Source organism: Bubalus kerabau, chromosome 1, assembly GCF_029407905.1.
Source record: "Bubalus kerabau isolate K-KA32 ecotype Philippines breed swamp buffalo chromosome 1, PCC_UOA_SB_1v2, whole genome shotgun sequence".
In the NCBI taxonomy this organism is placed as follows: domain Eukaryota; kingdom Metazoa; phylum Chordata; class Mammalia; order Artiodactyla; family Bovidae; genus Bubalus; species Bubalus kerabau.
This window is the reverse complement of record NC_073624.1, coordinates 230,013,339-230,039,632: the sequence shown is the minus strand read 5'-3', so window position 1 is coordinate 230,039,632 and position 26,294 is coordinate 230,013,339. Positions and strand designations below refer to the sequence as shown.

Below are 26,294 nucleotides of genomic sequence, written 5' to 3'. Positions count from 1 at the left end.
CTCACCGTAGTCAGCATAGCGGGGCCAGCAGAAGTGCCGGAGCCCCCCGTAGCTCAGCTGGAAGGAGGGCTCGCTGCGCTTCCTCAGGGCGGCGCCATTCCTCAGGGACAGGGCAGCGTGCTCAGAACTCCGGTAGGTGATGAAGCCATACTTCTCGCCTCTGGAAGGACAGGAAAGGGGGAGCATGTTACTGGGCTAGCCTGGTGGACACTGTCAGACCACCTGCTACCCAGTGAGGGGCGGGAAACCATGAGTCATGAGTCAGTGGCTCGTGACTGTGTCGCACGGCTCCCCGATAGACATGATGACGGTCACTGGGTTGGCAATAAAGTACTAATAAGTGCTGGCCACCACCCATTGCCTCACATGCTCTCAGACCCCCTGTGACCAGGAACTGCTGTCATCTCTCCCTCTGGGACGAGGAACAGGCTGAGTTCAGGATTTGCCCAAAGACAGAGGGCAGAGCAGGGACTCAAACCCAGGCTCCCTGATGTGAAATCTGAGGCTCTTCATGGTCCTCTCTATTTCCTTCATGATCCCCATTTTTCAGGATTGGCCACACCTACGCTCCACCCTACCACTCCACGCCCTTCAAAGTCAGCCTCAGCTGTCACTTCTTCTTCTTCTTGTTTTAAATTAAATATTCATGTATTTATTTAGGCTGTGCTGAATCTTTGTTGCAGTGCGTGGGCTTTCTCTAGCTGTGGCACTCGGGCTTCTCTTCTTGCAGCACATGGGCTCTAGAGCACACGGGCTCAGTAGTCATGGCATGCAGATTCTCTAGCTGCACATAGAGTCTCTAGTCGTGGCACACAGGCTTAGTTGCCCCCATGGCATATGGGATCTTAGTTCCCTGACCAGGGACTGAATGCATGTCCTCGGCATTGGAAGGTGGAGTCTTAACCAGTGGACCACCAGGGAAGCCCCTCAGCCGCTACTTCTTTGGCTGTTAACCTGTCCTTCATCTTCCCTAAGATCGCTGATATTGCATATACACCTCCTCCTTCACGCCTGCCTATTCAGCATTCTCTCCCTGCCCTCTGACAATACCACCCGGTGCTCAGCTGGGCTCAGGGCACCAGGGTAAGGCACAAGACAGTGACCCTCCTTGGCCATAGTGATTGTTCAAGCATGAACCTGTCACCCAAAACAGAACCCCAAAGGTTCCATGCCATATCTTTGCTGGAACTCCTGCTTCCCTGGGTAGGAGATATGCTTACGGCTGGAGGTAACCACTTTGCTAGCATGAGGGAAGCCTGCCTGAGAAGAATGCCAACGTAAAGGGGACCTAAAGTCAGATCTACACTCATCAGTTCCACAATCAAATGAATCCTGATCTATCAGTCTGCTACTCAGACTCCTCAAGGACAGCACCATCCTACCACTCAGCACAGGTCTACCGACCTCGACCGCCTCACAAACACTTGACTGAATTGCGTTTCCTGACACCTCTCTGAACCAGGCCAAGGCTGGAACCCTCTGACTCTAAATATCTGAGACTCCTGCTGCTGCTGCTAAGTCGCTTCAGTCGTGTCCGACTCTGTGTGACCCCATAGACAGGAGCCCACCAGGCTCCCCCGTCCCTGGGATTCTCCAGGCAAGAACACTGGAGTGGTTGCCATTTCCTTCTCCAATGCGTGAAAGTGAAAAGTGAAAGTGAAGTTGCTAAGTCATGTCCAACTCTTAGCGACCCCATGGACTGTAGCCCACCAGGCTCCTCCGTCCATGGGATTTTCAGGCAAGAGTACTGGAGTGAGGTGCCATTGCCTTCTCCAGAGACTCCTGAGTAATTTTTAAATCTTAACAAATTGCACCATCTCTTTAGAGATTAATTTGCTTGCTTTGTTTTTACATGCTACCTTCATGGGATATCCTGAAGACTGCACAGAACATAAATAGTTTAATTTGCATCATGACTTTTTAAAACAAATTATGACAAAAATACATATCATAAAATATACCACCTTTATTATTTTTCAGTGTATGGTTCAGTTGTGTTAAGTATATACATGCATGCTAAGTTGCTTCAGTCGTGTCTGACCCTTTTGACGCTATGGACTGTAGCCCACCAGGCTCCTCCGCTCATGGGATTTTCCAGGCAAGAACACTGGTCTGGGTTGTCATTCCCTACTCCAGCAGATCTTCCCAACCCAGGGCTTGAACCCATGTCCCTTACATCTCCTGCACTGGCAGGTGGATTCTTTACCACCAGGGCCACATTGTGTTAACTTACACTGTTGTAAGATGGATCTCCAGAAATTTTTCATCTTGCAAAACTGAAACTTTGAACGCATTAAACAACAATGCCTTATATCCTCTTCTCCCAGCCCCTGGCCACCACCATTCTACTTTCCCTGTCTATGAGTTTAACTCCTTTAGATCCCTCATGTGAGTGGAATCACACAGTATGTGTCCTTTTGTGACTGGCTGATTTCACCCAGCATAATGTCCTCAAGGTCCATGTATGCTGTAGCATGGGACAGGATTGATTCCCATCCTTTTAAGACTAATATTCCATGGCATGCATACACATCTTGCTGATCTATTCTTCTTCAGTTGTTATCAACTCTTGGATATTGTGAATAACAATAACAGTGCTATGAACATGTATGTGCAAATATCTCTTCAAGATCTTGCTTTCAATTCTTCTGATTATATACCCAGAAGAGGAATGGCTGGGTCAAATGGTAATTTTATGTTTAATTTTATGAGGAACCCTCATACTATTTTCCACAGTGGTTGCACCTTTTATTGGCTCATTTGGGTTTCCATAACATTGGTTAGAAAAACCCAAATGAACTTTTTGGCCAACCCACTACATTCCAACCCATAGTGCACAGGGATTCCAGTCTCTCCACATCCTCACTTGTTACTTTTCCACAGCCATCATAAGGGATGTGAGATGTGTAATGATTCTTATGTAGAAACTATTTTCTCACTGAAGTTTTTAAGTCATTATTAAATTAGAATTTTAAAACCTTAATAACTCAGTTTGCAAGTAATAACAGGAGATACTTCAGAATTATTTCAAATCTGATGAAGTTTTGACACCTAAGTTGTGCATTTATATGCAACCTATTCTTACAGATCTCCCAGAGAGATGAAGCACTGCTTCTCTGGGTGAGTGGGACACAGGGCTGCAGCTGCAGAGGAACGGAGGGATGGAATAACATGGGGTTTGCAGCCAAGAGTGCAATGCAAGTGTGCCTTCAGCCACCATACCAGCTTTTGCCAGCCCCATACCCACTCTAGGATGGAAAACCAGAAGCTGACACATGGGCTGCAGATCTGGCTCTGCCACTAACTAGCTGCTCAGTTGACTTATCTGCGCCATCCAGAAAGGAAAGCAATAGAAACAGTAAGGCTGTATGCGTCATACACAAGTTGGAAAACTGAAGTAAGACAATGCATGAAAGTTGCCTCGCACTTTAGCAGAATATCAGTACACGTTTGCGGCAATTCCTGGGCTGCACAATTGTTACTGGTCCCCCCTTCTCCTGTACCTAATGGTAGGTTTGTCCTGGAAGTCTTCTTGGGCACCTTCATGTGGTGAGCCCTGAATTGGGACCTCTGCACACCCCTAACTCCCCTCTTCTGTGAGAGCCTGACTCACCTCTTGCTTCTCGTGAGCACCTGGCACTCCACAATCTCGCCAAACACTTCGAAGCGCCTCTTCAACTCTCGCGAGCTCATGTCACTGGAGAGATTTCGAACGTACACCACGCGGCCTTCGCCCTGCCCGAGGGGGACACAGAGGGACCTGTCATTCGGGTTGCTTCCTAGGGCGCCCTAGATTGCGGGCTCCCACAGAGTCCTCATCCCCAGTCCATGTCACCCGGCTGAGCAAGCAACACCAGCTGGGACTGGAGTCAGCGACAGGACGGTGACAGTCGCTATCCCAGAGGACCTGCCTTATGGGAGGAGGGGGCTGTTAAGCATCAGATGGGAGGTGGCCTGAAAGGAAGCGACTGCGTACTTGAAGGGAATGAGGAGACTGGGCGGAGACAGGAGAGGGAGTCACCACTACCAATGTAACTGCACGCTGGGTAGCTTCTGTATTTGTTTGGAGCCTGACTTCTTCGGGCACTGGGGGAGGTGCTGAGGATGCTAGAGGGCGAGCACTGGCGGCCAGGTCGCTACAGGTCAGAGGGGGTGGGGAGACAACGGTGGGACCGGGGCATAAGGATGTGGAGCCGCCGTTAGCTTTGGTTTTGCCAGGGTAAGCGCCGAAGAATCTATGCTTTTGAACTGCGGTGTTAGAGAAGACTCTTGAGAGTCCCATGGACTGCAAGGCGATCCAACCGGTCCATTCTGAAGGAGATCAGCCCTGGGATTTCTCTGCAAGGAATGATGCTGAAGCTGAAACTCCAGTACTTTGGCCACCTCATGCGAAGAGTTGACTCACTGGAAAAGACTCTGATGCTGGGAGGGATTGGGGGCAGGAGGAGAAGGGGACAACAGGATGAGATGGCTGGATGGCATCACCGACTCGATGGACGTGAGTCTGAGTGAACTCCGGGAGTCGGTGATGGACAGGGAGGCCTGGCGTGCTGCGATTCATGGGGTCTCAAAGAGTCGGACACAACTGAGCGACTGACCTGAACTGAACTGATGTAGACACCGGTCACCTTTAGGAGCCAGGCCCCTAGACCTGCCGGGCAGAGGGGGTGCATCATGGAAGCCTGGTTGGGACCTCCCCCAAGCCCCCACCATCATCTAGTGACTGGATCCAGTTAAAGGCATGGCCATCGGAAGAGTGCCTTTGATTTGCTGGAGAAACTTCAGCTGCACTCCTGGTGGGCAAGACCACCAGGGTCTGGTCTAGACAGGGTTTCTCTGGAACAGGGTTAAGGCCAGCGATTCTCCAGCCATGCACCTCAGAGGGCGGCGGTCCAGAGAGAGCACTGCTGTGGTCACAGGCCTAGGTATGTCCCCCAGGGTGGCCCAGTTCAGCTCCGTGTAAGAATGCAACCACCCCCTGCCCACCCCCTCTCTCCTCCCACCACCCGCCTCCTCCAGGACCTTGAACTCACAAGGCTCTTTCCAGCCTCTGCCCCCCGTCCTCCTGAACCTTTGCTTGGATGGCTTCTTCCATCCCTTGGGGCCTGGCTCTTTGAAGATGCCCCTCCCAGACGACCATGTAAATAAACCCTCCCCACAAGTCAAAACATGATTTGTTTCAGACATCTTAGTCGTGGCGTGATTAATTTCACAGTGCACCTCCCAATCTGTAATTACAGTGTTTATTGCTTTGCTTATGAGTCTGTCGTCTCTCTCTCCCTTCTGGCCCAACCATAGGAGTGGAGACCTTGTTTGTCTCATTCACTGCTGCCATCCAGCACCGAGAACAGGGCCAGGCATGCCACAACTACTGAGCGGTCACACAAGGATCCCAGGAAGTTGCTCCATGTGGTTTTAAGTACCTGCTTGCAGATAGCTGTGAGCACACCTCTGGGGTATGCACACCTCGAGCATGCCCTGCCCTGAAGTACCACGTTGTTGGGTGTGGGGGGTAGAGGGGGGTGCATGGGGGCGGGGTGTGGGGGAGGTGGGGTGGGGGTGTATGGAAATCCAGTGAGAGTCTGTCTGTGCTTCTGTCTTACTTTCCCTTCCTTCCTTTCTAATGATATAAGGGCAGTAACTCCAGCTTCCTAATGACTTTTCCCCGCGTGGTGCTCTGCAACCAGTCCACCAGGCACAGCCTGGGCCTCTGGACTAACTCTGGGAGAGGACTAGAGAGTCGGGCAGGGAGGAAGAGACAGGCTCTCTTGGTCCTTTAGCCCAGATCACACCAGGGGACCCTATATACGGATGAGTAAACTGAGGCTCAAGGAAGTTGCTCAAGGTCACACAGAAGTGGAAGCAGGGCTGGCTCTGCTCCCTCATCAGTGCTCACCCCCTGGGCCCTGTCGAGCCTCTGATACTGAGCCCTAAATCCTCACCAATGGCACACCACCCCACCCCACTCCCAAACCAGTCCCTTGGCTGCATTTTGCATGTGCTACCTTTGATGCCCTTTAATGACCCTTATGCTTTTGTAAATGAGAGAAATACAACTATCTCCTGTAGGCCAGATGACCTCAAAGCACCTCGGGTCTCTGAAGCCCCCACACTTCCTGACGCCCCTGCTTGTCCCCATTCACTCCGGGCTCTGGGGCCCCAAGTCACTTACAATGGCCTTTTCCCGCCGCTTCCTGGCATGCCGGACGCTTGGCGTTCCGTCTGAACACGACCCTCTGCTCTCACATCTGTCAGTGAACAAGCAAAGCAGACTCACTCACTCTTAGCAGGGACCACAGTGGGGCGGGAGGAGGACTTGCTCCAGGAGGCGAGCGATGCTTCTTCAGCTTTGTTAGGACTCGTTCATCAGTGAAGGTAGGACTGGGAGAGGGAGCCCAGCTCTCCACCTCACCGGTGAGCACCCAGGGCCGCATGTGGGTCTGAACATGTGACTGACACACGCCTTCTACACTGCTAACCATAATCCCTGTGAACCTTTCTATGCTGCTGAGGGTGGAAAGACCCTTTCGCTTCATTATGGTATTTGACCTGATAAAAAAATCCTCTGAGGTCTCATGCTTCCCCATTTTTCAGATGAAAATCTTAAGGCTCAGGTTCAAGATGAAAATTTCCCCAAAGTTAAGAAGTGGGGAAGCCAGAGCCAGTGGGAGGTCTGCTGATTCTAGACCCATGGCTCCCCCTCCACTTTTGCTGTCTGGCCAGGCAGCAACCTCGGCTATCACAGCCCCCACACCCCAGGCAGCCAGTGGGCTACTCAGCTGGAGAAACTTCTGGATGCCGCACGCCTGCGCCCTCCCAGGCACCTGTCTGCACAATGCCCTCTCTTCCCAGTGGCCAGGCTGATGGAGGGGAAGGAGCTCAGCATGTAAGGGGGGGTTGAGTGCCGACTCTGCCACACACCGTGTGCATCCTTGGGAACACAGCAGAGAATGAGAGCAGGGGCTCCAGAGTCAGCTAGTATTCCAATGCTGATTCTATTACCTCTCTGCTGGTGACCCGGGACCGGCTACTTAAGCCAGTTCTTCATCTGTAAACTAAGGAGAATCAATTGTATTTGCCTCCTCAGCCATTTGGGAGGATCAAATCAGAACATACCTGTACATGCTTAGCCCTGGAATGGCTTGGTACTTGCTGGCTATATTTTTCTATTGAACCTCTTTGAGCCTCAGTTTCCTCATCTATAAAATGGGGTTGAAAAGCACTTTAGATTCCCTCAAGTGCCTCTGTGAAGCTCAAAGAGGGTAACAGAAAGGGATGTGACTTTCAAACTTTAAAGTGCTATATAATAAGAGTATCATTATCCACTTGCAGCAGCATTGGAAGTCTTCCCCCATGAAGAGCTGAGAGTGACTTGAAGGTGCTGTAGGGCTTGTTAAACCAGCTCAAAGCCTTCCTGTTGATTGATGTTTGGTAGCAGAAGCAAAAGTAGAGAAATGCTGGTCTGGAGAAGGCTGATGACTAGTTTATCCAACTGACCAGCCATCAAGCTCTGCCAGGCAGCTGAGTAGGAACCAAGTTAACCAATTAACTTTCTCCAGCGAAAGCCAGCCTGAACTTAGCTCAAAAGTGAGAAAGAGGAAAAGGAGAAACCGTGGTGATTGAGAGAGGCCCCTGACTCTTGTGCCAAGCCCATGGGTAAAGGGCCTGAACAGGCCAGGAAGGGAAGGAAGCCAAGAAGCTCCAGCTCTAGCCTTGGGGGATGTGCTTCAACAGAAGAACCTTAGTAGCCTCTGAACAGACGCTGCAGAAGAAACCAGCTAACATGAACACAGGCAGACTAGCTCAAAGTGACCCGCTGGGGAAAGGAGAACAGAGCTGAAAGGGGGGCTCAGAGAAGTCTGACAGAAGATGGCTCTTACTAACTGTTCTGGCTTATTTACACAGACAGGCTTTTAGAGAAATTGCTCAAAATGAGTTTATTTTAAATAACAGATAGTCCAGGGTTTCAGCACATTAGTGTCTGGGGGTGGGGGGCGGGGTCCAGAAGTCCCCTAAAATCCAATGCCCAATTAGTTGTCTGCATACATTTTAATGGGGAAAGGAAGCTTTGTTTTCATCAGATTTTCAATTAAGAGCCACCAGTAGAGATAAGAAAATATAAAGAGGAATTTTTCTAAAGTTATCTTTCTACTACCTGAATTCTGTTTCTCAGAGTATAGCGCTCTAGCAATGTCATCATTACGCCGGAACTTGTTAGAAATGAAATTCTCCACCCCTACCCCCGACCTATAAAACCTCAGGAGGCGGGGCCCAGCCACCAGCTTGGTAAGGAGGCCTCCCCAGGACCCTGCTTGCTGCACTGCTCTGAACCCAGGAGCGCCATCCGGTGGTCACTCAGGTGCATCTCGAGCAGAGGGTTTGGGACCTGCACCCACGCTCCTAAGGCCTCCCCTCCAAAGAGCCAGATCCTGCTGTCATTAGGGAAGAGAAGAAACCTGTCTTCACCAAAAGATGCCAGACTTCCATTCTTTCTGCCCAGCTGTCCACAGAATTCTGGAACAGCTCCTTCTACATTCCGGTTCAGTGGGCAAAGACGGTATAAGCAAACGCTCATGACACGTCATCTCAGTGCGAAGGAAAAGAGCTCTCCCACCCGGTGGCTGACTGCCGGAAGATTGCACAACTCTGCGGCACCGAGAAATGGGAATAAACCTTATCACTGTTTTAAAGCCAGGGTTTGGGTGTTTTTTTAGAACACAAGTTAGAATTATGCTAATCTGTGTTTTACAAGTAAATGTCACATAGGTATTACACTGTATAGACGTGTTGACCCTTGAACAACACAGGTTTGAACTCTGAGGGTCCACCAACACTGGGGTTTTTTTCAGTAGTAAATACCACACTGTCAGAAGTTGCTGAATCTGCAGATACAGAGTTACCTTGGATGAGGAGAGCCGACTATAAGTTATACACAATTTTTGACTGTGTCGAGGATTGGTGTCCCTAACCCTCACCTTATTCAAAGGTCAACTGTATATGTTTACACAAAAACCTACCCATTTTACAAATATAAAAGCAGAAACAGATGAATAAGGTCACAAAAGGCCAGAAAGTGCGTTTTCTTCCTCCCCTGAGGCAAGGCGATCTGGACCACTCCTCACTGGACCACACGGCTGGCTTCGCTTGGCTTCAGGACTTGCCCATAACTCCCTAGGAGTCCACCTCCAGGGCCTCTGACCAGGACACAGGCCGCACAGGAAGCTGTGGCCCTGGTCTCAGGGCTCCTCTCTCCCCTGACACCTCAGAACTGGGGGTGCTCAGCTGCCCACCATCCATCCTGAGGCCACCCACCCATCCATACCTGAAGGTCCTCCGTGTGGCTGGTGACCGGGAGCGGCAGGATGAGGAGCCAGAGCTGGAGCGGCTGCGGGGACAGAGCCGCAGACTGGCCTTGCTGGGTGGGCTCTGGTAGGGGCAGTGGTCAGAGCGAGGGGGGCTGACCCCCGAGTCCTCTTCTTCATCGTCATCCTCCTCCTCATCCTCCTCCTCCAGGAGGAAGGTGCTCTCGCCACTGCTGCTGCTGCTGTCTTCAAAGACAGTGTCATACTCGGGGCTCTTGCATGAGGCCAGGTCTTCATCCTCCAAGGCTGTCTCTAGAAGCCCAAAGTGCTTAGTGAGGCTGGCACGGATCTCGTGGTCTCTCAGCAGCGTGCTGTCTTTGGTGGGGGCACCAACATTACAGCTTCTGTCTTCTTCCCTGCCAGCGGCCTGGGTCTCAGCCCGTGGGGCCCCTGGCTGGGGCCAGTCCTTCAGGTGGGCCCCAGACGGTTCCCAGGACCTCAGCACCTTCCTCTGCAGGGCGCCGTCTGGCTTCAGCACCTGGCAGTAGTCATGGTCGCCGAAGGAACAGGAGAAGGGGCGCTTCTGACCAGCCTGGGAGGCTGGCTGGGCTGGGGTATGCCGCAGGTGGGACAGGAGCTCGCTCCGCTCTGGGTGCTTCTTTGGCAGCTTGTGGGCAGCCTTGGCGGTGGCCCCGAGCTGGGGACCCTCTGGGGCGGGAGCTCTATCTTTGCCTGGGCTGTGCTTGATGTCTGGCTTGAAGGGGTCTTCCTCTGTGGGCTTGTATGGAGGCGTGGTGGGCGGAGTGAGTCCTACCCAAGCAAGAGGAAAAATGTGAGACAGATCATTTCTCCAAGGAGCACTGAAACCCTCCTTTGGGAGGGCAGAGAAACAGCATGCGTGTCACCACTCCCCAGACCCAGTGGAAGGCAGGCATCGCTAATCGGTCACTGCACTGCTGACTGAGCCTGGGCGGAGCCTGGGGCTCCATCTCACACAGTCCGTCAACAGTTTTTCGGAGCTGGCATGTGAAGAAATCCATTTGCCATCCCTTCTGTAGCCTCGCAGAAGCCTCCAGGTTACCTGAGATCTCTCTTCCTGCTCCACATTCCATCATTCCACAAGCCCTCCCAAATGGTCATCCCAAATACCTCTGAAGTCTCCCAGGGTACAGAGGTGGCAGGTACCACAGGCCAAAACCTCCCATCTGGATTTGACCACCACAGTGACCTTAGGGGTCCTGCAACTGACCTTAGCCTTCACCCTCACCCAGGTACCAGAGGGAACTTGCCAAAATGCCAGCGATCTCTCCCTTTCTGGGGCTCCTGGAGCCTTGAGGATCTGCATGAACCCCTTCAGCCCGACATTCCTCTCAGCCTTTGATGTTTGCTCTTGCCTGGCCCCCAGTTCTGCCCCACAGCACCACCATGTGGCCGGTCTCCTCCAATGCACCTGTACCTCCGCTTTTCTGTGCCTTTGTGCTCACGCCAATTCTGCTCCCAAGAATACCCTTCTGTCTTGTTTTTGTCTCCTCCACTTCTATCACCCTGCAAACGCAGCTAAAATGCCTGCTGCTCTGGGTACCCTTGCATCTTCTCAGGACTTATCCTGCCCCTCCCCATACTGTCCCTTCCTCTATGTTCCCAGAGCTCTTGCAAGGTCTTTGGAACAAGCCCGTATGAAACAATACATGTTATGGTGTGAGTCTGGTTCCCACATAGGACTGCAGGCTGCTTCAGGGGAAGATACATGTCTCAGACGTCTCTCTCTTTTTTTTTTTACATCAGGTCATGTGCCAACTGTCGGTAGCCAAACAGCTGAGCCTGGGTCCTGACTCTCCTTATAACTCTCTCAATGGGAATCTCAAGATCCAGTGTAGCCTGTGCAGTGGTGGCAAGGAGGGCTTGTTGGGGTACCCCCTTACTCCCTGAGGTGCTTCCTCCCCAAGGGCACCTCCCTACTGAGCTCCTAGCTTACCTGCCGTGCCACAGAGCTCTACCGCCAAGGTCTGCTCGAAGCTCTTCTTGCCAAAAGGAGGGTCACCGGTGGGGCTGGAGGACGGGAAGGAAAGACGCCAGTCAGCAGCAGTTTCCACCTCCCCGAGCATGCCAGGAGGGCAAGGGCACACCGTGACAGATCCTGCTTTTGCAGCCCAAGAAAGTGAGGCCTGGGGAGAATTTGCAGGAGAATCCCCATCCTGGCTGTTAGAGGAATTCAAAGCTATACAGCTTTTAGGAGACACAGGAGAAATCTGAGGGCGGTGGAGACAGGACAATCATTGTCAACCTCCTTATTTACCATGGAACTGCTGAGGCCCAGAGAGCAGACACTTGCCCAAAGCCACAGCACTGTCAGCTTTTCCCCATGAAATTCTCCATCTCCTAGGCCTGCAGAGATCAGCTTCTAAAACCAAACTGCCTACCAAGGAAACCCAGCTCCTGAGAACCCCACATGGTAATGAGGGCAGGGGTGTGTGGGGACAGGATCAGGCTCAGGGGCCAATGAGCCACCCTACACCCAACCAGATAAGGTCTCACGGAATAATAAGTCAACAATTCCCAGAAATCTACCTTTGCGACAAGGCCAGCATGAGGCACCTGGGAGAGTCTGAAAAGAAGACAAAAGAGAAAAATAAGATTCTTCAACATGGCATTGCTAGAGAGGATGTTTCCCTCTGAACTGCATTGGTACCAAGCACAGCTTCTTTCAGGTACATGACCCAAAAGCCTCTGCCATTTTTAGGGACAAGCAGGAACAGCTCAAAACCTTCATTCCCCCCGACTCAGCAGACATTTACAGCTGGCGGGGCTACTGCTTTGGCAGCGTTGATGGGTACTAGGGCGCCCCCTTATGGCCAATCAGTATAGCGCGTATGGTGAAGCATTCCTGCTTCCAAGGCCAGCATCTGTGGGCTCAGCCCCAAAGAGATGCAGGACTAACTAGCTGACTAACCATCAAACGCCTCTGTGCCTTTGTTCCATGTCTTAAAACAGGAATTACAACAGCACCCACCACATAGGTTTCCTATGCAGATCAATGGGGATAATCTGTATTAAATCATAGACCAAGCCTGGCAGAGCAAGTGTAAAATAGATGACTGATGTATTATTATCGCCACTCTTGTTACCATTTAAAATTCAACCTCATCGTGGAGCTGAATTTAGAGACTCACACCGTCCATCACATTGTTACCCAGGAAGTCTTCTTTAGAGGACTTATCACAATTTGTAATTACTTTCCTTTCTTGCTCACTTTATGATTGCCCGTCTCCCCCACTGATACACAAGCCCCAAGAACGCGGGCATCTTGCTCCTTGTTCATTAAGGACGCCTGGCCCATGCATGATGAGAAACTCAGAGATGCTCAGGTAACTCCTGGAGGTCTGCCCAGCTAAGCCCATTATACAGGAAGGAAAGTTGAGAGCCAGAGACGGAGAGGGGTTTGCCCAACCTGGGGCTCCTGGCTCCAGTGCAGTGGGGTCAGCCACACCTCAGCCCCGCCCCCTCTCTCGGACCACCGACTCCGACTACCTCTGGACGAGAGCCGCGGGCAACTGGGGTCCTCATCTGTGTCCCCACACCCGCTCTCACAGGGGCTCTCCAGAGCCGGGATCTGGGGTCCCCGCAGAAGTGGCTGGTCTTGGCCACTGTCCTCATCCATGGGGCTGCCAGGCTCCCCCTCCACATCATAGGCTTCGGGGGCCAAGCGCGAGGGCAGAGGCCCCTGGGGCTCTGCAGGGACCATGGGCTCATCGGTGAATGTCAGCCAGGGGCCGAGCTCGGGGTTCAGTCTCCTGGAACGCCGCACTGGGCACACGGAGCTCTCCGGCTTCCTCCCCAGCTTGGTCCACGGCAGGCCGCGCCCTGGCCTTTTCCGGCCCCATTCCTCCTCGTCCTCTTCCTCTTTTTCTTCTTCTTCCTCCTCCTCTTCTTCCTCCTCTTCCTCCTCCGGCTGCAGCCTGGCCGACCGGCTGACGTGCCCTTTCACCTGCAGCCGCAGCGGGCGCAGGCTGGGTCTGGGCCCTGAACTCTTGGGTGAAGGTGAGACCCTCACCTCCTCCACGGGGCCCGGGTGGCCTACGGAGGCCTGGCTGTCCTTGGGCCGGGGCCGGGGCGTGAGGGAGGCGTAGACAGGTGTGGCCAGGCGGTAGGGTTTGCTGACATCGCAGAGGACATCTTGAGCCAGAAGTTCCCTCAGGATGGAGAACTCGGTCCAGGCGGCTTTGGAAGGGTGGTGGGACCGAGGCCGGGGTCTGACCTGCTTGGCGGGGCTGCTGCTGGGCTGGGGAGGTGGCTCTGGCGCCTGTGCGGGCAGCTTCCTCTGTGGGAGGCAGTAGGTGTGCATGTAGCGGATGAGTTGCACCACGGCCTGCATGTCCTCCTGGGAAACCTGGGCGCTGGGGTCTGTCCTGCCCAGCGCCGGTGAGTCCCTGGGGGAGGCTGGAGCCAGCTGGGGGCTTGGGCAGTCCTCGCCCGCCTCCTCATCCTCCTTGGTGGGGAGCCGGGGACTCAAGGATGGTGGTGGCTGCAGGCCTCTATCCGGGGAGAGGGCTTTAGCCCGGGGGCAGGATGGTGCCGAGGTGAGGTGCTTGTGTAGCTCCGTGCAGCTCCGGCTCTGAGAGTGCGGCGTGGGGGCCTTCCTGTCTTGGGGGCCGTCCATCTGGAGAGGGAAAGAGGCCACAGTGAGGAGGGAGACCCGCACGGCTTCTCTCCGCTGCCCACAACTGCACCACTGGCCAGGCCCAGCCTGTCTCTCCAGGATGATCATGCTGGGTTTCATTGCTCCATCCTCGGCTTCCAGCACAGAACCCGGCACTTGGCAGCACTCAGGGGATGAGGATGAAGGAACGGCCAGCCTCCTAACAGGGACCCCAGCTATGGATCCCGCCCTTTCCAGGTTAACCGCCAAAGCCCTGTTCTGACTACCCTGCTCCCCTGCGCGGAGCCCTCGGTGAGAGCGCCAAGAAGTACATTAGTGGCTGCTTGGGGCTGGGCGTGGGAACAGGGACTGACTGTAAATAGAGACACTGGGATCTTCCTGGGAGGATGGAAATGTTCTAAAACTGGATTATGGTCATGGCTGCACAACTCTGTAAGTTTATTAAAAATCACTGAATCATACTTTTAAAACAGGTGCCTTTTATGGTATGTAAATGGCACCTTCATAAACCTCTTTAAAAGAAAAAAAAAAAAATTCAGTAGCTTTCCAGCGCCCGTGTAGTAAAGGGGAAGCCCCTGGCCAGGGGTGCTCTGCAACGTGGCCCCAGCCAACTGCCCTCTCCAGATTTCTCTGCCTTCACTCATCTACACAGGGGCTCCACCCCCAGAGCAACCGTCTCTCTGTTGAGGCCAGGCCAGCTATCCTGCTGTCTCTCATGCCCCCTCCCCCCACAATGCTTCTGAACCTCCCAGAGGGCAGGCCGCCTCACAGAGGGGCTTAGCTGCCGCCTCTTTGACAAAAGGGAACGTGAGGGATGGCCCTCTCTTTTGGGAGGCCAGCCAGGGCAAGTAGTGAGGGAGCACAGAGAGAGGGTCCCCTCCTCCCCCACCTTCGGGGAGACCAGGAGGGGACAGGCTCCTACACTGAGCCACGATCTGAGAAAGATGCCCTCCTGAGTCTGCCTGGAGGGGTGGGACTGTCTACAGCAGTCCGTGGCAACAGTGTCTGGGAACAAGAGGAAGGGCTGAGTGCAGGCTCTGAGTAACAGGAACACTGGGAAGTCACCTTGGAAACCCCTCCTTGGAGGTCTCAGAAGATGGAGCCCAAGGAGGGAAAAGGATTTGCTTCCTTCCTGGGTGTTCACAATGGCGCTTTCAGCTCTCTGATGCGCCCCACCCGCAGGATAAATTCAAACTCCTCCTTGTGGTCTCCATGGTACCAACAAAGATATTATGCTGGGTTCTGTCACCTCATTAGAATAAGCTTCCTGAGGGCAGGCCACAGCCTCCTTGTCCCAGCTGTAACTCAACATCTAAGACTGCCTGGAACACTGAGGTTGAGTTGGCTTTTTTTTTTTTTTTTAATATTTATTTATTTGGCTGTGCTGGGTTTTAGTTGAGGCATGTGGGATCTAGTTCCTTGACCAGATTGAATCTGGGCCCCCTGCATTGGGAGCGTGGACTCTTAGCCATTGGACCACCAGAGAAGTCCCTACAGTTGACTCTTGAACCAGACAGAGGTTCCACACAGCGGAAAATTCACACGTGACTGATATAGTCAGTCCTCAGTACCCACAGTTCCTCTGCATCTATGGATTCAATGAACTCAGATCCTGCAGTACTGTAATATTTACTACTGACAAAAATCCACGTAGAAGTGGCCCTGTGCAGTTCAGACCCATGTAGTTCAAGGTCAACTGTACATGAAAAAGTCCAGGGCTTTATCTAGAACCCCGGACCAGCCTAGGTTTCAAGTAGTGTCCAGCACATCAGCAACAAGGGTTGTGTGAGGAGCAAAGAGTGAACTGTGAATGTATTGAACTTGATGGCCTCTAACAAGAGTGGAAGGGTGCACCCCCTGCCCAGAGACCCTCCTGGAGGAGTCCTGGATGGGTTTGGGGGCATGTGTAGACATACCTTGACACAAGGCCGCTGATTTCTGGACCTGAGGCCTGCCTGGCGCCATGCGGTCCCTTCCTTCTGGCTATCGGAGGTTGAGGTTGGGTAGGACGTGGCAAGAAGGAGTTTCTGCAGCTGAGGGAGGAGCAGATGGGAGAAGCTAGGGCTGAGCTACAGCCAGAGACACAGGGAAGCACATCTTAGGGAGAAGCCTGGCCCGGAGCCAGCCCCCCAGGACTGACCACACTCTGACCCCATCATCGTGGGAGCGTGGAAGACCACAGGGAGGGCACTCAATGGCCTAGAATACACTAAGTACAGAAAGCAGGTTGTGTAGCAATGCCAAACAGACACAAGTATCCCAGTAAAATGTAAAGTCCTTTTCAGAGTGAATAACCCAAGAGAAATATCTATGATCTTCAGAAACCCAGACAGATCTTGGGGGATGTCTACCCATGCTACCACTGAAATATGATGCACACACTTGATTGGGACCCTCTACACACACTTGTAGTACACACATGCACACACACACACGGTCTGGATGGTGAGGTCCCGCAATGTTTCTCTGGTGTAGGATTTTTAGCTGATTTTCCTCTGTTCTTTTTGTTTAATCATATTGTTTAGAAAATTGATTCTTTACCTTAACAAGTAATACTTGGAAATGGTAAAAAATACACATACCACAAATACTGACGGGTAGACAACGGGAAGCTAGTCTCCCTCCTGTCCAAGGTCCCAGAGGCAACTGCTATTAACCACCTTCTTGTGACCCTTTCCTGAGGTGGGACTCAGAAATATATACATACACAATACAAGAATGCATATATGTACACATCACCTCCAACCAAGCCAGCTGTTTTTACACGAGTGGAAGCATCCTAAGCTGATGCTTGTCTGGCTTTTCTAATTTTTCTATAAAAGTTGATAAGCTTTTCACACTTCTACACCCAGAGGAAAGGTGCTCAGTGTATTCCAGCCAACAAAGCAGGGAGCTGAGCGCACCTAGGGGTTTCGCCGGTGATCCTACCACAGCCAAAGCTGAGAACAAGTCAGGAAGCATGAGCGGTTTTTGTTTTAGCACTGAGTGTTTCCTCAGGAGACATGACCCCCCAGTGGGATTGCCAAGGGCCCGGGAACCACAGAAAAGGCCACTCCCACTGCCCTAGGAGCTAGAGGAGCCACACGACCCTACCAAGACCCCAAACCAGCATGAACATGTCTGTGATTCTCTGACATGGACAGGAAAAGATGGTCATACCAGAGCAAGGGACCTGGTTCTAACCCAGTTCAACCCAACTCACTGTGAGACCTTGGGTGAGTCCTTTTCTCTTCCTGGCCTTGCTTTCTCCAAGGTTGTGAGTGTGCATGGATGTGCGTGTGCATGTGTGTGTGTAAAACAGGAGCAGGCAGACTAAATAATTGGGTCTTTTTTGATTCAGGGGTCCCTGTAAGAATACGAGAGAAGCTGCTAGCCTCAGAAAACACACACGTATGCAGAAGTCCATGGGTTCGCAGGTGGACTCTCTGGGACCCATGACTCCAGGTTAAGAATTTGTATAAATTCTCAGGGCCTTTCTAGAACTATGTTGGAATGTGGGGAGTCTAGATGGCAAGTCTCCTGTGTGCCTAGCATAGTGCCTGAAACAGAAGAACAGCAAGGCATGAGAGGGAACAACGAGCTGGTGACCAGCAGGGGTCGCTCTCTACCTCTCTACTCGGGTGTGGTCCCTCTGCAGAGTCCTACACAGAATTGCTCTTGTGACTACCTACTATTACTACTGGGCTTCCCAGGTGGTGCAGTAGGAAAGGATCCACCTGGCATGCAGAAGATGCAAGAGATGTAGGTTTGATCCGTGGGTCGGGATGATCCCCTGGAGAAGGAAATGGCAACTCACTCCAGTATTCCTGCCTGGAAAATTCCGTGGACAGAGGTGCCTGGTGGGCTATATAGTCCATGGGGTCAAAAAGAGTCGGACGTGACTGAGCGACTGAGCACACAGGTGCTCACACACACAAAGTATTACTACTACTAACACTGGGCTTCCCTGGTGGCTCAGCTGGTAAAGAATCCGCCTTAAGTGCAGGAGACCTGGGTTCGATCCCTGAATTGGGAAGATCTCCTGGAGAAGGGAACGGTTACCCACTCCAGTGTTCTGACCTAGAAAATTCCATGGACTGTATAGTCCACAGGGTAGAAAAGAGTCGGGCATGACCAAGTGTCTTTCACTTTCACTTTTCACTTTTCCACTACTAATACTACTACTAACACCATGGCTGATGGTTGTGACTATCACTTAGATAGCATTTATTGACCCATTTCTTTGTACCAAGCACTGTTCTAAGTGCTTTATATGTAAGTATTATCTGCTGTACTCCTCCCAACCGCCTTTGAGATAAGCAGTACTATTAACCCCACCTTACAGACCAGGAAGCTGAGTCAGAGAGAAGCACAAGAGCATTCACTGATGGGACTGAGATTCAAACCCAAGAGGTCTGATTCTAATCAGAAAGGATGCTTGACCCTCATCAGCAGGAGCATAACATGGGACTGAACACACTCTAGAGTCTGGCACGCATAGGTGCTTATTAAATGTTCCACACTGCTTTGGGGAACATGAAGTCAGCAGGAGAGAGGGAAAGCAGTCCTAGACTAGGAATCAGAAGACCTGGGTTCTAACCCTTGCTGGCACGTCAACTTGTGTGATCCTGGGAGAGGCCCTCACCTCCCTGGGCCTCAGTTTCCCCAGAGGTGCACTTTATGATCACCAAGGGTCTGTCCAGCTCTAACTCTCCATGACCGAAGATCCCTGCCACCTCCAACAGGCCCTAACTTTCCAGCTAAGTCTCACCAGCCCTAGGAGTGCCAGTGATGAGGTAAGGAGTCGCAGACAGATGAGCTGGACTTCACAAGCCAGTACATCTGGGGTTCTGGCACCTTTAGCCTGCGACAAGAGCAACTGCTTTTGGCAACTTCTAAAATCCCTTTGGAATCTGAAAAGGCTGAGACCTTCTCCCCAGAAACCTGCAATGCCATGTGTACATTTCCACATTCCACATGGATTCAGGTAGCATTTCACTTTTGCTGGTCAGAGTATGAACCGGTCCAACCTCTTTGGAGGTCAGGCTGGAAGTACTTGACTAAACTGAAAAACCACATACATTAAGACCCAGGAATTTCTTTTCTAGGAATGGATCCACTTCCTCCTGGTGAAGGACACAGTCTAAAGCAATGGGACAATAAAGGAGTTGAAACAATGCACATATCCTCCAACCAGAGGATTAAAGAAGTTACGGTACCTTCTTATGAGGGAACACTATGCAGCTGACAAAAAGGATAAAACAGAGCTACCTCTGTTCATCTTAAAGTTTCCATGCCACACAATTCACCGAGAAAAGCAAGGTTTAGGCTGTGTGTAATGGAGGCTCCTTTTTCTCGTTAAAAAAAAAAGTAGAAGAGGAAAGTCACACAACAGATCAGTAACCATGGTTACATCTGGGGAAAGAAAAAGCCATTATGAGATGGATAAGGAGGTTTTGCTTTTAACTCTCCATACTTCCTGCTTGCATTTTTCACTGTGTTTATGTGTGAAAAAGTGAAAGTGAAAGTCAGCCGTTCAGTCATGTCCAACTCTTTGCAACCCCATGGGCTGTAGCCCGCCAGGCTCCTCTGTCTATGGGGATTCTCCAGGCAAGAATACTGGAGTGGGTTACCATTCCCTTCCCTTCTCCAGGGGATCGTCTCGACCTAGGGATGAAACCCAGGCCTCCCATATTATAGGCAGATTCTTTACTGTCTGAACCACCAAGGGTCTGTGGAAAATATTTGCATTTAATTTCAAGGTTTAACACACACTTAGGGTAAATCCATGAAATCCCAAAGGGCCTACAGAGTCGCAGGTTAAGCCCAGGGGGGCTGCCCACCACCAGTCCAGGCTGTCTGCCCTGAACCCTTGCCGGTGATGCACAGAGATCCCTGCAGGACCTAGAGCTGGTTTCCCTGCACCCACCACCCCTACAACCACACACCACATCTCAGGCCACCACCATCACTTCAGTTGGAAACAGATTCTCACCAGCGAGAGCTCATCCACCTCAGGGGCCGAGGCAGGGGGCCCCTCCAGAGAGGGGCTGGGGGGTGCAGAGGAGGGGACGGGTGATGCAGAAGCACAGGAGGGTGTGTCTCCATCATCCAGGGCTGGCAAGGCAGCCAGACTCACAACATCCTCAGGCATGTCATCCAGGGTTTTGGTGAGCGCTGCCAGGAGGGCCTCATTCTCATTGTCGATTATCTGCAGTGAGCAGAGAGGCAGAGAGGGGGCACGGTTAGCCAAGGCCTTGGGCTCAGCGACTTTGGATAGAAATCTGCTCTGTACCTGCAGCTGCACCACCACCGCCATCATCCTCCCGCCAAACCTGCTCAGATCTTCCCAGTTTCTTAGAAAAGCAGATGCCAAAGAAATGCGCTATGGACTCTAAGAATCAGAGATTTTCGAGCAGGTAGCAGGTGGTAACAGAAAGGGCCTTGGCTTAGGCTCACATGCTAATCAGGGGGCACCCATCCCTTCCTCCAAGGACAGTCACTTCATACCACAGCCTCCTGTGTCCAGACTCCTGGACAGAGTACTGAGGCTGGTCTATGCCACTGGCAGCCTCAGGTCAGCCTCTCTGACCCTGGGGTCCAGACAGCTGGTGGAAAGACTGGAAGCTTCAAGGTTCGACCGTGACAGTGACGAGCAGAGCAACAGGACAACAGCTGCCATGCCCCTGTGGGTTCCCAGGGCCCGCAGCCTCATTCACTCATGGATGGGCAGGGCGGTTAGTGTGGTGGCTAGGAGCTTGGGATCTGGAGCTGGGGTGGATCCCAGATCTCACATTTACCAACTGTAATAACAGGACCTACTTCATAAGGCTATTGTCAAGGACTGAGTAAATATATGTAAGATGCTTGGAACCCAGGGCCTGGCACATAACAAGCACTGCTTGCTACCACTCCCACCGCCACTGTGACTCCTGCGTAAGCACGATGATGCGACAGTGAAGGTGAGGACGGCAGTGGCGGGGGGAGGGCGATGATGATGGCTGTGGCGGGGGGCAGTGCCTCCCCTCCCCTCCCCGCTCTTCCTTCTCCTAACACATATGTACTACTACTCTGTGCTTGGCGATGACTGGAGACTGGTGGTACAGACTGGCAGCTCATGGAGCTTACCCTCCAGTGGAGAAAAGAGTTAAACAAGGAAACAAAACTAGATCATTTCAGAGAGTGAGAAAGCCTGGGAAAAAAAATAAAAGGAAGCTGTGATGCAGAATAAGAATGCGGTAAAGATTTATAGGCTATTTACAGCAGTCAAAGAAGGCTGCTCTGAGCAGCTAATACTGAAACTTAGGCTTGAAAGATGAGAAGGTACCAGCCAGGCAAAGAGCTGAGGAAAGACGATTCCAGGCAGAGTGAGAACCTAGTGCCAAGACCAGGGACAAAGAGTTTGGCTGATGAAAGAAATAGAAAGGCTTTGTAAATACTGCCTCAGGCAAACGCCACAATAACCCCTGTGGGGGTGGGGTTGTTGTTGTTCAGTCACTCAGTCATTTCCAACTCTTTGTGACCCCATGGACTGCAGCACACCAGGCTTCCCTGTCCTTCACCATCTCCCACAGCTTGCTCAAACTCATGTCCATCGAGTCGGTGATGCCATCCAATCATCTCATCCTCTGTCGATTCCTTCTCCTCCTGCCCTCAATCTTTCCCAGCATCACGGTCTTTTCTAAGGAGTTGACTCTTCGCATCACGTGGCCAAAGTATTGGAGCTTCAGCTTCAGCATACGTCTTTCCAGTGAATATTTAGTATTGATTTCCTTTAGGATGGACTGGTTTGATCTCTTTGCAGTCCAACAGACTCTCAAGAATCTTCTCCAACACCACAGTTCAAAAGCATCAAGTCTTTGGTGCTCAGCCTTCTTTATGATCCAATTCACACATCCATACATGACTACTGGAAAAACCACAGCTTTGACTATGGAACTTTGTCAGCAAAAAGTCCACTATCATATTAGATGGTGACTGCAGCCATGAAATTAAAAGATGCCTGCTCCTTGGAAGAAAAGCTATGAAAAACCTAGATAGCGTAAAAAGGGGGGTGGGGTACTATTCTAATTGCCATTTTGCATTTGAGGAAACTGAGCCTCATGGAGGTTGACCAACATGTCCTGGGTACATTTACTTCATTCACACAGCAAATCTGGGGCAGAGGCAGGGCTGACACAGAGCACAGAACACACAGATGAACTGACAGGCTTCCTTCCCTGATGTCTCAGATCTCTGACACGAGGGTCAGCATGCACTCTCCCAGTTCACCAGCCCTGCACAGAGATCACCCTGCTTCCAGGTGAGGCACTGAGCGTCCCACTCAGTAAAGCCCAGCTACTGGGCTTGTTCTGGCAGGAGGCCTGTCTGTCACATGATGTCTTAACCAGCGCTCTTTCCCATCCCAGGTCAGGCTGTTTATCCTTTCTTCAGGAAGTTCATCTGAAATACACATCCCGTGACGGCCTTTTGGCTGCACTAAATCTGTTTCAGGCCTTGCAGCCAGAGCAGCAGCTGAGTAATTCGAAGGGGGACATGGGGAGAAGAGAACAAATGTGGTTTTGACTTTGCAAGACAGCTAAGAATAAAAGAAAGGTCAAAGGAAGGTTTCAGGTTAGCCTGACCAGGGCCCCCAGGATGGAGGTCCAAGGGCAGGTCCAGGAATTCTGGTTCAGGAACGCAACAGGGCTCAAGGGGCAGCCCCAATCCCCATCCACAGGCCGGACCCCCAAACCTGTGTTTCCAGAGCAATCTGTCCAGCCTGATGGGGAGTTAAGATCTTGGACATGGGGCTCAAGGACCACTCTTGGGGTTGACTGGGGGGCACTCTACCACTGACAGGGTGACCTCGGGCAAGTCATTTCCCATTTCTAAGCCTTGAAGCTTTGGGGGAAGACCAGGTCCCCAGTCAGTTTCCCTCCAAAGGTTACTAGGGAGGCCAGTCTGGAGGCAGCCACACAAGGGCTCTGTGAATTGTTCCTTGGCCTAGCTCAGTGCCTGGGGCGTGGGAGGCTCCAGGCAGATTTGATGAATGGAAGAATGAGTGAACCAAAAATGAACTCTGACCACTGGGGAGATTAGCGTCTCAAAGAACCCATTCCAGAGGGAAGTGATTCACAAGTCATTCAGTGTCATCAGCGCTGGAAGGGAGGAGGGGTCAGGCTTTCACAGCCAGAGGAAAAAGGCCCAGAGATATTCTGAATTATCACAAGTATCAGAGCTGGAAGGGCCCGTGGGGGTCACACAGTGACCAGGGAAGTCAAACATGCAGCTTGTGGGTCCCATCCCTCATGCCCCCACCCAGTGTTCCTTCCATGCCCTTTCTTAACACAACCCTCCAGGCAACACTGTGGATCATCTGGGTTGGAACTCACAGGGAAGCCTATTTTCCATTCTTTTTTGGGGTGGGGGGAATGAAGGTCCAGGAGAGACTTGTCAAGATCACACAGCAAGTTGGGAGGCGGGTAGGGAGGATGGTCAAGGACTTACTAGGTACTCGGCATGGTGCTGAAATGAATACCAGATGGTAGAGGCCGCCAAGGAGCCCCAGCAGGTTAGGCAAAAACAAAATGACTAACAGAAGGCCTTCCCACTCTGTCCTCAGCCCTCCCTTAGCAGCTCCAGCTCGGAACAGCCAGGTGGGGTCGGGGGTCCTGACCCCAGCTGGGAAGAGAGTCCGGCCCTGCCCTCGGCATGGTCCCATCAGCACCCCAGGATAATACATCACAGGGAGCAGGCCGCCCCTCTCCTCTTCCCAGGCCCATTAGCTCAGCTCTCCCAGCTCTGCTTAGAAACGGAGTGCAAATTAATGGAGAGTTAATCAGCTGAGGAAGGGATATTAATAGGCTCGGCCCCACCCCCAATCTTCCTGAGCGCTCTGAGGCTGGAGAAAAAGGAACCTTCAAGAAACCAGAGGGAGAACGTTCACTCTGAGCACCTAGAGGGGCCTGAGGGAAAGACAACAGAACAGAGTTCAGGCTCCCAGGGCCAGAAGGACACTCAGAGACTGCCCCCATTCACGGGGGTGCAGGAAACCCAGGAAGTCACTTTCCCTTCCTTTTTTTCTGGGGATAAGTCCACAGAGTCTAAAAGGACCCTGTGGCTCTCTCCCTATAACAGATTAAGGACTGCTGATCTAATCCGTGCTCTTTCCCCATTTCTCACCTGGGGAAACTGAGGCGCAACAAGGAGGAGCTGCTAGCCCAAGGCCACACAGCACACGGTGACAAAACCAAACGCCTGCCTCCTCCAAAAATGTTTACTAAGTTTAGCCTACGGTGGCCCTGGCCCCAGTACTCTGGGCACACAAACAGAAGGTACTGTCCCTGCCTCCGGGGGCAGTTGTCAGCTCTTGTAAAGATAGCTGTTCTCCACTCTCCGGGTCTGTTTCCATAGCGATGGTGCCACCTGACTTGTGAGAACATGGCTCTGTCTCAAGGCAGCATGGCTACATGACTGCCACTGGTCAAATGAGGACTGTCCCAGTCAGCGGCGGACGCGTATTAGAACCTCTGGGCTCTGAATTCCATCAAGGACTCTGGAATGGGTCATGTCTGGTCCTTGGCAGGAAAGAAAACATTGCAATCAGTTTCTTCATTCAACACCTATGACCGAGTCTTTTCAATTCAATGTGCAAGGGCCTCACAGAAGAACAAAATACTGCTTGCCCTCAAGCAGCTTGAATTCTGAAGGTCACATGCATGCACAGGATGGGAGCCCAGAGAGGAAGTGACTGACCACCTGCCTTAGGAAGAGCTAACGTGAGAGCTGGGTGTTGAAGGATGTATTCACAGAAAGATTTGTTAATTATTTAACAAATAAAGAAAGTGCCGGTCTCTGTGCACAGCCTGGGACCATGACAATTTACAGTGCTGTATCAGCCCCCAAGCTCCAGGGGTGGGGAGGGGATCGGGGAGGAATCAGGCACTGATCATGTAATCACCCTCGCACAGGGGCACCGGGGTGTGATGGGTGGCGCAGGTTATGGAATGCAGGGCATGAAGGGGAGAGAGGCAGGGTATGCAGAGTTCCACCACAGTCCTGACCACCTCTGAAGATTCTTCTGCCTTCCTTGCTATGCAAAGAGCCCAAGGGCCACACCAGGCTAACTTGTGTTTGAGGCCATTTCATGCACATCGTAGGCTCCTGGCAGGAGCTTACTAGTGGGTCTGGCCAGTCTCTGAGTAGGTGGGGCCTGTACAGTTTAGGTGGGGATGGTCTTTAAGTTGCTAAGTGAAAGTCACTCAGTTGTGTCCAACTCTTTGCGACCCCATGGACTATAACAGTCCACAGAATTCTCCAGGCCAGAATACTTGCGTGGGTAGCCTTTCCCTTCTCCAGGGCATCTTCCCAACCCAGGGATCCAACCAGGTCTCTCACATTGCAGGCGGATTCTTTACCAGCTGAGCCACAAGGGAAGCCCAAGAACACTGGAGTGGGTAGCCTATCCCTTGTCCCAGGAAAAGGATCTTCCCGACCCAGGAATAGAACCAGGGTCTCCTGCGTTGCAGGTGGATTCTTTACCAACTGAGCTATCAGGGATGGTCTTTAGGCAGCATCCAAATCCCTCTGGCTCATCAGTTCTCTATAACCTGAAAGCATTTCCTGGAAGTTGGCCCCACTCTGAGGGAGGGAATAGCAAGCGCAGTTTACCCCATTGCTGTGAGAAAGAATGGAGGCCCCGGAAGGAGCCAGAACCAGACCGCAGTCCTGCTGATCCTCACACGACAGCGAGGGGGTTGGGTTCCTGCATTAAACACACTGACCCTTCCTAACTGTGTGGCCTTAGGCAAGTTACCTAACCTTTCTAAGCATCACTTTTCTCATCTGTAAAATGGGTTACTTTTTTTAGTGATAGGTTAGAATAATCTTGGGGAAAATCCAGCTCCTTCCCTGGTGGCTCAGATGGTAAAGAATTTGCTTGCAATGCAGGAGTCCCAGATTCTATTCCTGGGTCAGGAAGTTCCCATGGAGAAGAACATGGCAACCCACTCCAGTATTCTTGCCTGGAGAATTCAATGGACAGAGGTGGGTTACAGACAATGGGGTTGCAAAGAGTCAGACACAGCTTAGTGGCTATCACTTTCACTAATATGACCCAGAAGAGCATGCATAATCTGGCCCCTGCCTAGCCCATCCCCAGCCCCCATTTCCTGACACTTTCCCTTTAGCTACTGCCCTCCAGCTCTTCGGCTCCCCAACACAGCAAGCTTTCCTGCTTCCTAGCTCTGGGATCACCATGAGGCTACTCTGTCCTTCTTCAGCTGAAGCATCTCTTAGAAAGGACTTTCCTGACCACCCGGTTTCTTCAGACGCTCCTCATCCCAGGTTTATTCTTATTGTGCCCATGTCCCTAG

The 26,294-nt window shown here is 52.0% G+C and overlaps 1 protein-coding gene across 3 annotated transcripts in view; it reads right to left on the bottom strand.

Moving 5' to 3' along the window:
* Nucleotides 1–26,294, bottom strand: part of PPARGC1B (PPARG coactivator 1 beta) — a 119,496-nt gene that overhangs the window by 7,369 nt on the left and 85,833 nt on the right. For all 3 annotated transcript variants that reach the window (XM_055558267.1, XM_055558272.1, XM_055558282.1), the window contains 9 exons: nt 19,934–20,149; nt 15,876–15,992; nt 12,831–13,959; nt 11,871–11,907; nt 11,278–11,351; nt 9,323–10,112; nt 6,173–6,248; nt 3,614–3,735; nt 6–160 (listed from right to left, as the gene is read on the bottom strand). In XM_055558267.1, coding sequence (XP_055414242.1) covers nt 6–160; nt 3,614–3,735; nt 6,173–6,248; nt 9,323–10,112; nt 11,278–11,351; nt 11,871–11,907; nt 12,831–13,959; nt 15,876–15,992; nt 19,934–20,149 — 2,716 coding nt within the window. The remainder of the gene's footprint in view (nt 1–5; nt 161–3,613; nt 3,736–6,172; nt 6,249–9,322; nt 10,113–11,277; nt 11,352–11,870; nt 11,908–12,830; nt 13,960–15,875; nt 15,993–19,933; nt 20,150–26,294) is intronic.